This window comes from Chiloscyllium plagiosum, unplaced genomic scaffold (assembly GCF_037043375.1).
Source record: "Chiloscyllium plagiosum isolate Xiang-an unplaced genomic scaffold, Cpla_swu_hap1 HiC_scaffold_10, whole genome shotgun sequence".
Taxonomy (NCBI): Eukaryota; Metazoa; Chordata; class Chondrichthyes; order Orectolobiformes; family Hemiscylliidae; genus Chiloscyllium; species Chiloscyllium plagiosum.
In genome coordinates, this window is record NW_028270148.1 from 35,102,284 (window position 1) to 35,115,693 (window position 13,410).

The 13,410-nt window shown below is 42.1% G+C and overlaps 1 protein-coding gene across 2 annotated transcripts in view; it reads right to left on the reverse strand.

Annotated features, from left to right (window-relative positions):
* prepl (prolyl endopeptidase like) overlaps nucleotides 1-13,410 on the reverse strand; it is a 51,740-nt gene that overhangs the window by 27,830 nt on the left and 10,500 nt on the right. For both annotated transcript variants that reach the window (XM_087991273.1, XM_043695644.2), the window contains exons 3-6: nucleotides 12,988-13,051; nucleotides 10,837-11,046; nucleotides 6,074-6,200; nucleotides 3,724-3,940 (exon numbers count right to left, since the gene is read on the reverse strand). In XM_087991273.1, coding sequence (XP_087847399.1) covers nucleotides 3,724-3,940; nucleotides 6,074-6,200; nucleotides 10,837-11,046; nucleotides 12,988-13,051 — 618 coding nt within the window. The remainder of the gene's footprint in view (nucleotides 1-3,723; nucleotides 3,941-6,073; nucleotides 6,201-10,836; nucleotides 11,047-12,987; nucleotides 13,052-13,410) is intronic.

Sequence of the window (13,410 nt, forward strand, 5' to 3'; positions counted from 1 at the left end):
GCCCTTATGGGCCAAATGGCACTAAGCTCTGACAGGAGCACAATAAATAATCTTAACCTCTTTAATAAAGTCAACAAATATTTTAGAAGAAATTTGTTTCTTTAAAGATTTACTTTTAGATTAGATTACATTACAGTGTGGAAACAGGCCCGTCGGCCCAACAAGTCCACACCGATCCGCAACCCACCCATACCCCTACATTTACCCCTACCTAACACTACAGGCAATTTAGCATGGCCAATTCAACTTACCTGCACATCTTTGGACTGTGGGAGGAAACCGGAGCACCCAGAGGAAACCCACGCAGACACGGGGAGAATGTGCAAACTCCACACAGTCAGTCATCTGAGGCGGGAATTGAACCCAGGTCCCTGGCGCAGTGAGGCAGCAGCGCTAACCACTGTGCCACCATGCAGCTCACGGTGTTTTTTGTTTGTCATTTTATTCCATTGATAGGAGTTTACTTAATTCCCCCATTCTCCTTCTGTATTCCTCGAGGAGAAAGTGAGGTCTGCAGACGCTGGAGATCAAAGCTGAAACTTTATTGCTGGAACAGCACAGCAGGTCAGGCAGCATCTAGGGAACAGAAGACTCGACGTTTCGGGCACATGCCCTTCTTCAGGAATGAGCAGAGAGTGTTCAGCAGGAGAAGCTAAAAGGTAGGGAGGAGGGACTTGGAGGAGGGGCGTTGGAAATGTGATAGGTGGAAAGAGGTCAAGGTGAGGGTGATAGGTCGGAGTAGGGTGGAGGCGGAGAGGTCAAGAAGAAGACTGCAGGTCAGGAAGGCGGTGCCGGGCTGGAGGGATTCGGCTGAGACAAGGTGGGGGGAGGGGGGATGAAGAAACTGGTGAAGTCCAAGTTCATCCCCTGTGGTTGGAGGGTTCCCAGTCGGAAGATAAGACGCTCCTCCTCCGACCGTCGCGTTGTTGTGGTTTGGCGGTGGATGAGTCCAATGACCTGCATATCCTCGGTGGAGTGGGAGGGGGAGTTGAAATGCTGTGCTACAGGGTGATTGGGTTGGTTCGTCCGGGTGGCCCAGAGGTGCTCTCTGAATCGCTCCGCAAGTAGGCGGCCTGTCTCCCCAATATAGAGGAGGCCACACCGGCTGCAGCGGATGCAGTAGATAATGTGGGTGGAGGTGCAGGTGAATCTGTGGCGGATATGGAAGTTTCCTTTGGGGCCTTGGAGAGAAGTGAGGGGGGAGGTGTGGGCGCAAGTGTTGCACCTCCTGCGGTTGCAAGGGAAGGTGCCGGGAGTGGAGGTTGGGTTGGTGGGGGGTATGGATCTGACAAGGGAGTCGCGGAGGGAGTGGTCTCTACGGAAAGCTGATAGAGGAGGGGAGGGAAATATATCCTTGGTGGTGGGGTCCGTTTGGAGGTGGCGGAAGTGACGGCGGATGATGCGCTGTACATGGAGATTGGTGGGGTGGTAGGTGAGGACCAGTGGGGTTCTGTCCTGGTGGCGGTTGGAGGGGCGGGGCTCAAGGGCGGAGGAGCGGGAAGTGGAGGAGATGCGGTGGAGGGCATCGTCGATCACGTCGGGGGGGAAATTGCGGTCCTTGAAGAAGGAGGCCGTCTGTGTTGTGCGTATTTTGAACTGGTCCTCCTGGGAGCAGATGCGGCGGAGACGAAGGAATTGGGAGAATAGGATGGCGTTTTTACAGGGGGCGGGGTGGGAGGAGGTGTGAGAGCAATCTTCAGCTGAACTAATTTACTCAACTGAGTTGTCAGGTGATTCGTATGAGGGCTTTCACCAATGACAGCTCTATTCTGTAAAATACTATAATTGAAATTGGGAACAGAATTCATTCAATCCAGATGTGTGCAGACCAATATTGATTAACAGCAGACCAACATGGTGTGAAGTCACCCTTTAATCACAAGTCATAAATTATGATTTGGAGATGCCGGTGTTGGACTGGGGTGTACAAAGTTAAAAATCACACAACACCAGGTTATAGTCCAACACATTTAGTTAGAAGCACTAGCTTTCGGAGCACTGCTCCTTCATCAGGTGGTTGTGGAGAATAAGATTGTAAGACACAGAATTTATAGCAAAAGTTTACAGTGTGATATGATATATTATGAGAAATTATATGTTGAAAAAGACCCGGATTGTTTGTTAAGTCTCTCATCTTTTAGAATGACCATGTTGGTTTCAGTTCTTTCATATGTAAATCACAAAGGCTTTTTAAAAAGTTTCGTTCTCAAGCGAACTTTAACAATTGGTCAGGCAGGTAGAAGTGGGTACTGCAGGTGCTGATGAAGGGCTTTTGCCTGAAACGTCGATTTTCCTGCTCCTCAGATGCTGCCTGACCTGCTGTGCATTTCCAGCACCACTCTAATCTTGACTTTAACAGTTGGTGTCATGTCGACCCAGGTAATGTATTGAAGGTGCGAGCTGCCCTGTGTGATGCTGTCTGTGCCACAATGGTCAGATTGATTTCTAATCTAAAAAAACGGATCATTGGCGAGACCAAGCAGAGGCTACGGCAACGGATGAATGGACACCACGCAACAATCAACACACAGGAGTGTTTCCTCCCAGTCCGAGAACACTTCAGCAGTCTGGGACATTCAACCTTGGACCTTCGGGTGACCGTCCTACAAGGCGGACTTCGGGACAGGCAACAACGAAAAGTGGCCAAGCAGAGGCTGATAGCCAAGTTCGGTACCCAAACGTATGGCCTCAACTGGGACCTTGGATTCATGTCACACTACAGGTGATCCCATTGCACTATACACACACACACTCACGCAGACCTTCTCTCATATGCTCACACCCTCTCACAGACTTTACCCCTTTACACTCACACACACTCTCTCACAGACACTCATACTCCACCCTCCCCGAACACACATGCACACATACACATATATGCATGTGGGGTGAACTTGTACTTGCAGAATTACATTTTACTTTGCTTAAAAACTGCATGAATCCATGTAAAATTCTGTAAATCAATTTTTTAGATTAGAATCAGTCTGACCATTGTGGCATGGACAGACAGTCTCACACAGGGCAGCTCACACCTTGAATGCATTATCTGGGCTGACATAACACCAATTGTTAAAGTGGACGGCACGGTGGCACAGTGGTTAGCACTGCTACCTTGCAGCGCTAGAGACCCGGGTTCAATTCCCACCTCAGGCGACTGACTGTGTGGAGTTTGCACGTTCTTCCCGTGTCTGCCTGGGTTTCCTCCAGGTGCTCCGGTTTCCTCCCACAGTCCAAAGATGTGCAGGTCAGGTGAATTGGCCATGCTAAATTGCCCGTAGTGTTAGGTAAAGGGTAAATGTAGGGGTATGGGTGGGTTGCGCTTCGGCGGGTCAGTGTGGACTTGTTGGGCCGAAGGGCCTGTTTCCACACTGTAATGTAATGTAATGTAATCTAATCTAATTCACTTGAGAATGTAACTTCTAAAAAAAATGTTTTGTGATTTACCTGTGAAAGAACTGAAACCAACATGGTCATTCTAAAAGATGAGAGACTTAACAAACAATCCAAGTCTTTTTTAATATATAATTTCAGTTACATCACACTGTAAACCTTTGCTATAAATTCTGTGTCTTACATTCTTATTCTCCACAACTACCTGATGAAGCAGCACTATGAAAGCTAGTGCTTCCAAATAAACCTATTGGATTATAACCTGGTGTTGTGTGATTTTTAACAGTAAGTTGATAGTTATTGATCTGTAGCTTACATTTCTTTAAAACTTACTCTGTATTCTTCTGTCGCACCATAATTTGTCAGAATATATAGCTGATTTCTCTGGTGTTCCACAAGATATACTACACCAGAGACCCGTTCTTGCACAATCCTGGGGTTATTTTGTGGATACATCCGATCAAATAACCAGACCTCTGAGCTATTCTTGCTGTTACTATTGATAGTGATAAACCTCCCATCCTTGGTGCTAGCCAGTTCGACAAAAAACCTAGAAACATCAACACAAAGAGAAGGAACGCTTAAAATAATTTGCTGGTTATTCTGTTGAGATTGGATTAATTCATGTTATGTATATAATTGGGTATGTGTTGCCCCCTCAGGGCACCCAGTCATGTGGCCTGTAGGCAGAAGCTAAAAGGGCTAAAACTGACTGTGGAGTTGAGAGGACCACAGCAAAGTAATCCCTGTTCTACTTTACCCATCGCCTATCTTGTGTTCTATTTATGGTTCTAGTGAACCACAAACACAACAAATGGCTGTGAGAATTAGATTGGGCCATAAACTGTGTGAGAACCCCATTTTGTTTTGTCGGTAGGAAAGACATTGCCCTGACTGTGAAAATGGCACGAGATAGTAGGGGTAACTCAAGGGAAGCGGTCATGAGGAGACTTGGGCTGTGGTCAACACCAAGTACACGCTGAAGAGCAGCTGTTGTGATGAGACTTGGGCTGCAGCCAATGCCAGGGAAGAACATTATGCTAACACAATCTGCAAGAGAATGGCCAATGCAAAGTGTTCACCTAGGGGACTCAGGCTACAAACAGCTAGTAGACTTGAGTGGCCGGAAACAAAATGGCAGGCCAATTTAGAGCCATGGGACCGTTTGATGAAGACAGAACATTTTGGACTCTGTACATGGAATGTTTTGATACCTATGTCAAGGCAAAAAAGTAGTTGAAGACACATTGGCACCGGTTTTCTTGAGTACTGTTGGGAAAAAAAAACCCTCATGATTCTATGGAGTCTTGTGCAACCAGAGAAACTTGCAGAGAAGACATATCAGGAACTATTCAAAGTGTTGGGGAGGTATTTTGCACCAAAGCCACTGATGATCGCAAACCTTATGTTTTTATAAATGGGAAGGACAGTCTATCACCAACCTTAAAGTGGTTAGCAGAACATTGTGAATTTGGAGGGTTCTTCCAAGATGCCTTACACAACTGTTTGATTTGTGGCCTCTGACACAAAGCCATCCAAGGAAGCAATTAGTAAGGAGACATCAGGATTTCAGGACAGCTTTCAAAATTGCTACCTCAATGGAGTTGGCTGCCAGCAAACCTCACCAGTTGAGTTGTGATGTCTGGGTTCATAAAATAATGCAAACTCTGCAGAGTGTGGTACCAACTGTTGAATGCTGCCGGTGTGGCAAGAGTAGTCACAAGAAGTCAACATGTTGGACTTAAGCAGCCCAGTGCTGTAATGAGATCATGTTGACCAGCTGGTTGCCACACCTCACCAATATGGGGTGGTGGAGTCCCTCAGAATACCGAACTGGTCTCGACCGACTCATGTGTCTCAATACCCAGGCAAGAGACAATAGCAGGGGAGTAGCCAATCAGAGAGTGGCTTACCTATGGAACAACAGGAGCTTCCTGAAGGAGCAAATTACTGCAGATACTGGAACCTGTACTGAAAACAACCAATGCTGGAGATCACAGCAGGTCAGACAGCATCCATAGAGAGCGAGCAAGGTAATGTTTTAAGTCCAGATGACTCTTCATCAGAGCTGAGGAGTCTACACTGGAAAAGGTTCCTGAGACGAGGAGATGGTCTTCCCGGAACCACCATCCCCTTAGAGACTGATTGTGTCAATGTAAAGAACAGAAAGGTTGTTTTCTTTCTCCTTTTTTTTGAAGATATCCTGACGATGTACATATGTTAACTATTATACAGGCACTATAGCTAAGATTAAATACACATATTGTTAAGGGGAGTACTAAAATAAAGGGGAGAGGGGTATTATATATGTAGTAGAGTGTCTGTTGCCCCTTTAAGAGTGTGGGTCACGTGACCAGAGGTGGGAGCTGGAGGGGCAGTCTAAAATAGACTGTGGAGCTGACAGTACATACAATAAAGCATTTCCTGTTCCCATTTGGTCTTTGTCTACCTTAGATAGTTCTAGTGAACCACAAACACAGCAGTACATAGTGTTATAGGAAACGGAATTCTAATATATAATAGATATTGACTTGTTCAAATAGGCTGCATTATGTAAAAAGTCATGCAAATACTGGAAGTTTTGAATAGAGAGAAAACACAATAAATGGACTCAATGAAACTGATGAAGGTTCATGTCTATAACAGAAATCTGATTAGCATTTTTTATTGTATCCTATGTTACCTTGGGTCATTTTCTTTATAAACCATCTCAGATGTTGCACCTGCATCTTCAAGTAGAAGCTTCAAAACTTGATGGGACCGAAGTTTTTCTAAATTGGTGTAAAACAGGCTATTGTCTGTACCCCATTCTGTAATAAATAACATGCTGCTGACTGATTTTAAAGCCAACGACGTACACTACAAAGTCAGTACATATTAAAACTCTGAACGAAATATTTTAACTCGATGGTGCTGTATCTATTTCAGTATCACAAATCTCAGAAGCCCAAAATGTCGCACAAGTAGTACAGATCTAAAACACAATAACAGAAATTGCTGGAGCAACTCAGCAGGTCTGGCAGCATCAGTGGAGAGAAAACAATATTAATATTTTGGGTCCCATGATTGTTTTCAGAACTGACATGTTGTCCTGAGGTCATGGGTTTGTGGTGTTTTGTGGAGGATGAAATTGCAAAGACAATATGGAGGATTTGGCTCCAAATGAAAATTCAAATCTCAAAAAGGGTAACATCACATATTGAAGTATTTTAAAAAAATTCATTCACGGGATTTGGACGTCACTGGCCAGGCCGGTCTTTATTGCCTATCCCGAATTAGACAGAGGGCAGTTGAGAGTAAACCATGCATGCTGTGGGTCTGAAGTCACATGTTGGTCAGACTGTTAAGCATTACAGATTTGCTTACCTAAAGGACATTAGTGAACCAGATGGTTATTATTCATTATTAGACTCTTAATCCCAGATTTTTTTTATTGGAATAAATTTCCACCACCTGCCATGGCAGGATTTGAAACCAGGTGCCCGGGACAATACCTGACCTCTGGATTAATAGTCTAGCAATAATACCACTAGGCCACCACCTACATTGGATCTGGGTTCAGTTCAGTTTGGAACTGCACCTCAATATTGCTGGCTTAACAGAAACTGCAGCACGGTTTGACTTCACAATGACTTGTCAATTCTTGTATTCGGTTTCAACCATACATCAAATCTAACACCTTTATCAGTCTTGTGATAATGCATTTCTTCAAAATAAGGGCCTAAATAGAGAAGAAGTGCATTGACATATTGGCTTGCCTGATCTATCTTCTGACAAAGACTGCAATGGACTGCTACTTGTTGTTTAAGACCCCAACCAGTGTCATCGAGTTGCAGAATGCAGATGATGCTTGTATATGTGCAATCTCAGAGGATGTACTCCAGATCACTGTCAGCACCGACACAGAGGCATACGAGAACATAGGTCTCACTCTGAAACATCTGCAAACAAAGGTCCTCCATCATCCTGGCTTGGCATTGTCAGCCAAAGCAGCTATTGATGAAGAGATCCAGCACCACCTCCTGTGTGATAATGCAGCCTTCGACCGCATGAGGAAAAGGGTGTTCGAGAATGACAAGATCAGATCTGACACAAAGATCATGGTTTACCGAACTGTGGCGGTTCCCACCCTACTATCCCACCATCCTCGGAGATGTGGACTGTCTACAGCAGAGACCTCAAGGCACTGCAGCAGTACCACCAACACTAGCCTGTACAAGATTCTGAGAATCTGATGGGAAGAAAGACACACCAACACCACTGTCCTTGATCAAGCCAACACACCCACATCGAGGCACCGACTACCTGTGATTGGCTACGATGACTTGGCATGTTGTCCGCACAACTGACACGAGACACCCCAAGCAAGTGCTGTATACCCAGTCTTGAGATAGCAGGTGAGCCCCAGGTGAGCACAGGCAGTGCTTCAGTATTACCCTCAAGATCTCACAGGCAAAGTGCAACATTCACACAGCACCTGGGAATCACTGGCCCAAGACTACCCAAATTGGAGGAGGACCATTCGGAAGGCATCAAACACCTTGAGACTTGACTTCGGGAAAAAGCAGAAGCCAAGCGTACAGTCACCTACAGACTCATTCTGAAGGTGGAAGAGAGTCATCATTGTCTGCGAAGAACTGCCGATGAATGAATATCCTTTTCAATTTCCCACAGTTTATTGTGGCCATCTACTCAAAGTTCAATCTTAGCCTTTCCCCTTCCTTAAACAGATCCTCTTCCTCAGGTACCCTGCACTTTACCATCTCTTTAAGATCTCATTATTTATTACACCAAGGATTAGCAACTACCTTCTTCACCAAAATCTCCTCTCTTTTAAATCTCAATTAGATTCTTCAATGGATGATGTACCTGAGATTTGAACTTTCACTTGGAGACAGCTTGTCCAAAAACTTTTCTTGTGTAATCTCATCCTCCACAAAACACTGCAAACCATTAACCTCAGTTCATGTAGCCTCACCTCCTTACACATCTAATTAACAGCCAATCTAATGTCTAACCACTTCCCCATCTCACCCTTGCTTACATTCTCTTTGACTCCAAAACCTATCACTTACCCAGTAAAATTGGATAAAACCACCAGGTCTACCTTCACCTCCATCTCAAACGTCTTTTCCAGTTTCTCTCTCCGTTGTTTGTTGAGACTGATGTCTTTGCTGGTCTATTTCACAATTATATTAACTCTAATTTCAGGCATTTGAAAAACCTTCACTGGAAGAAGTCTTGAAAACGTGTTGCAGTGTACAGGGGATTTCGACTTACAAAGTCTACAGGAGTGTATTTCCAAAGATCCAACATATGAGTGTTTATTGTTGTTCTTGAATTGCCATTTCATATTGTTCTGCATTGTGTTTGGACTTGCATACAAATCGACTTGTGAATGGACTCAAGAATGGAACCTGTTCAGAACCTGGAAACTGCCTAAGCACATTCAAAATTAATTAGGATTATGCTTGCATCTTCATAGCAACATTTTGGTTTGGTTCTTTTATCACAAGTTGGGTAGAGGGAGTGGGAAATTTCCCAACTTGCCACACATGGCTTGGGGGAAAGTATCCCAAATGAAGGGCCATGTGTGAAATGGAGATGTCCTGGACAGACTGGGAGGTGGCCATATCGGCTGTTGGTGTTATTTTTATTTCAGCTGCCTTCCAGTCCTCATCACTCACTGCCAACCATTACGCCTATATGTGCCAACCCATGCCCTCTAATGACTCCTATATCAGCTTAGTGACAGTTCATTGGCCCTCTTCCACCCAATCCCTGGGTTGCTAATGCCGTTATTCCAATTTAGTGTCAACTTATGCCCTCTCTTTGCCCTTACATCCCCCTCTTCATAAACTCATTCAGTCCACCATTCAGATTTCAGCAGCCATGCTGAGATTAAATAAAGCAAAGTCCTAAATATCTATTATCGGCTTCAATATTTTAAAAAATAAAAATAAAAAAAATCTTCCATTCATTAAAACACATTCAATACATTCAAATTTATTCAAGTACTTAAACCCTTGTGAAGTTAACAAATTTATCAAAAATTGCTCATTCTATAATAACTTCCTTAAAATGTCAAACAAATGTGAATTTATAATTCACCAGGACAATAATGTTAACTGTGGAAAACAGCCTGTCATAAATAAGCAGTGCAGGCAGATAGGAGACATGATACAAGTCTACAGAATTATGAGATGTATAGATAAGACCAGAACCTTCCCCCCCCCCCCCCCCAGAGTTGAAACATCTAATAAATCGGGGGCATATATTTAAGGTGAGAGGGGGAAAGTTCAAAGCTGACATGAGGGGGAAGTTTTTTTTATACAGAGTGGTAGGAGTCTGGAATGTGCTGCCAGGGTTGTGATGGAGGCAGATACAATGGGGGCATTTAAGGCACTTTTCGATAAGCACATGAATTTGCAAGAAATGGAAGGATATGGACCAAGGGCAGGCAGAAGGTTTAATGTGGCATGATGTTCAGTAGAACATTGTGGGCTGAAGGGCCTCTTCCTGCGCTTTACAGTTCTATGTTCTATATAATTATTTGTCCACCCCAGTCCAACACCGGCAACTTCACACTATATAATTATTATAACTATAGCACTGAGTGTTATGTAAACCACTGATTTTCCTAATTTTGTTTTCAGCTGCATGGATGTCCAAGATCTGTGCTTGGCAGTGACTTCTGGAACTGGGAATCAATGTTGTGAACGGTGTGGCATGTGATTGCCTACAGAGATGTTTGGTGCAGCCGTGTAACTTTGAAGGATCTCTAATGTCAACATATAGCTCCTGAAACTGCTGGAATAAATTTTCTTAAACTCTTACATACACAGGCAGACTTTTGGACTCGTAATGGACTGTACATTAAAATAACTTGACTGTTCTATAAAAACTTAATCTGCCCTCAAGGGCATTTACAACTTTCCTAGAGATCTGCAACTCCTACACTGCAGGAGAAGGCCTTTCTTCCGGCAAAACAAAGATGGGGTCAGTTTAAAATTAGTGCTAATTTCAAATGACCTTGTTATGTTTTGATTTTCTGATAGAATCACATCCCATCACATCCAAATTCCTTCTCCGGAGAAAATAGGATCTGTCAGAAATGGGAGTGGAACTCTGGATATCCAATCTGGGTCCCATCCGTCATTTTGGGAGGTCTCCTGATTCTGAAAATTCAGGAACTGTCTTACTGAAGTATCAGCAAAGGAATGAATGATTAGTTGATATGACTTTATTGATATTGGAATATTGCAGTAACAAATAGAAAACTCTCTGTCTTTGATTAATATGTTAGAATCTGTAACCCTCAGCTAACTTACTGCACATAGAAATTGATCCGCAGTTTACCGTCTCATACGTAGAACATGAAAAAAAACAAATAACTTAAATAAGTTGTTGGAAATGTGAAGCCATGATGCAATGTGGCAGACTCACCAAAATTAAATGCTCTTGACAAAACATGCACCACCTCTGGCTTAGGACCAAGCTTGACCACAATACAAGTAGACTTATCTGATGAAGAACTTATGCTTGAAGCCAAATACTTCTGATTTGGTGAGACTCTGATCTGTTGAAATTGAGCTTCCGCTGTTCGGAGGAACTGCAGCTGATCCAAGGATAAGACAACTTCAGGAATTTGATCACCTTTGGGCATAAATAACATAACCTCAATATAGAGGTAGAACCGAAGTATTTAATTTCTAATCAATATCACAGAATTCCGCACCATACATGCAGCACAATGTATTAATATAGTGGGAATAGTTCTGTAACTGTAGCATGTTCCTTTTCCATATTTTTCTTTGAAGTATAAAATCAATAATCAGTAATATTTCAATTTTTGAATATTTTCAATATGAATCACATATTGGGAATTTGTAAAAACCCTGTAACATCCTCAGGACACTTTAACTTCTGATCTCATTTCCATTTAACTAATCACTGATTCTTTCTTATGTTAGGAATTTGACCTCTTGACGTATGCAATTTTCACCACTGTTTAAAATGCCCATTTCATTTTTTAAGCTTATCCACCTACAAAACAAATTTTAGCACTAACAATAAGTTGAAGGGATGGCCTCTGATTCCCCCTCACTTTTCTGAGACCTCCCTGAAAACGCTGATAGAGGAAGCCAGGGTAAGGAGTGAAATTTATGTTTCCCAATTATAGGATTGATTTATTTTCAATAATTAGTCATTTTAAGTAGATTAAGTAGTGATTCTTATTGGTTTATTACACAGAAAGGAAGACTGAAGAAAGAGTCAGTGCCCAATCAACCAGAAACGTGAGCTTATGTCCATAAATACGAAACCACTGCTTTTAATTGAGTCTCATTTCTTTTGAGCTTGTTAAGATAAACCTATTGTGCTTTATGAAATGTGTGTTTAAATATTTGCACATATTGATTCTCCCAACTCAGTCTGTAAATCTAATTGACTTGGGGTCTTAAATGTGAACGCTAAAGTTTTTAACCAAGTAGCTGGTGAAGCATTCCCAGGGCCATTTTATGTAGGAATATAAATGGGGGCTAACAGAATCAAATCAACATTATCTGCAGATGTGAGTTCAATGCATGCTGAAAGAAGTTCAATGATTTCAAAAACTCATAAGAGAAATTAGACAGAAAACATGCTGTTCAAATTGCAGTTGATGTGAGGTCTGTTTATGGGAGTGGCCAATTATGTTGAACTTGAAATAATATTTAGCATAAAACAGAGCAGATTATATTTGCAAAAATTAAAATCTCTTAATAACTAGGAAGTAGTACACGTGTTAGATAACCTCTCTTGTTATTTCTCCCTTTCTGCTACTCATGTTCTTACTGGTGCTGGCAGCCTACCGTATCTTGTCCACTTGGTTCTTATTGGGTTAGGCTAGATAGTGAACAATGTGGGAATTATCACTATAAACCTGATACCTAAAGTTGATCTAGTTTTCCACTGGAGTCTGTGGACAGTAATCATTGATCAGAAGGAAGAACAAGGGCTGATCTTTCCTCCTTATAAGAGGTCTCGAAATGGGAGTATTGTCCTAGTTAATCAAACTGACTAATCGTAACAACATGATAATGTTTGTCTGTGATGCTCTGAAAGGTGACCAGATTTTTTGGAATCAAGCATTAAAAAAATTATCACTTGCAATGATATTGGAATGCTGTCACTTCTGGAGCAGCATTTTAACACAAGTGTGTGCTTTTAGGAGGAGCAAAAGTTTCAAATTTTCCAAGAAAGAAATGTCTTCAACTTAATTTTAATTCATAAAACTAATTTAATAAAGTTTCTGCAGTGGAAATTAGATTTTACAGACTATTAAGAACAAAATAAATTGAATTTGAGTGCTCAAATATTTTGTCATTGACCTGCTATAGTTATAATTATTATTTCTGTACACACCAAGACTGGTTCCCAAGATTCACTTGAATGAATCATTCTCCGATGCCATCATAAACTTGTTGGTGATAAGCCTCACAGACAGATTTGAACCAATATCCTTGAGGTTAAAAGGCTCTTCTTGATTCAATATTTGAATGGCTTCAATTAGGTTCTATCCTGGTATGGTTTCAATGTTGATTATTAAAGACTCACCATTCTGATGTCTTCTATAAATACAGCCATCTTCTTCAAAATACTCAAAATCTTTCATTTGTATCTGTAGAATCAATTAAACAAAGGTTGTGACATCAGCATGGTAATCATAAAACACATCCGTTGTTAATTATATAATCAGGAGCTCTCAAATCCCTAACCTACCACCGAAGAATGAGCTCAAAAGAACATGAATAATAATCTATTTTCTATCCCATGAGAGTTAAGACTGAACAATGATTTTGACTAGAACCTTGACTGCAGCAGCTACATAAATACAATAACAACTTCCTGCCACATTAGTCATCAAACCATCACAAGGTACAAATCAAGGACTGATGAGCACACCTCATTTGCCTGGACTAGTGTATTTCCACAACACAAAGAAACTCAACACTATTCAAGACAAAACCTACTTGACTG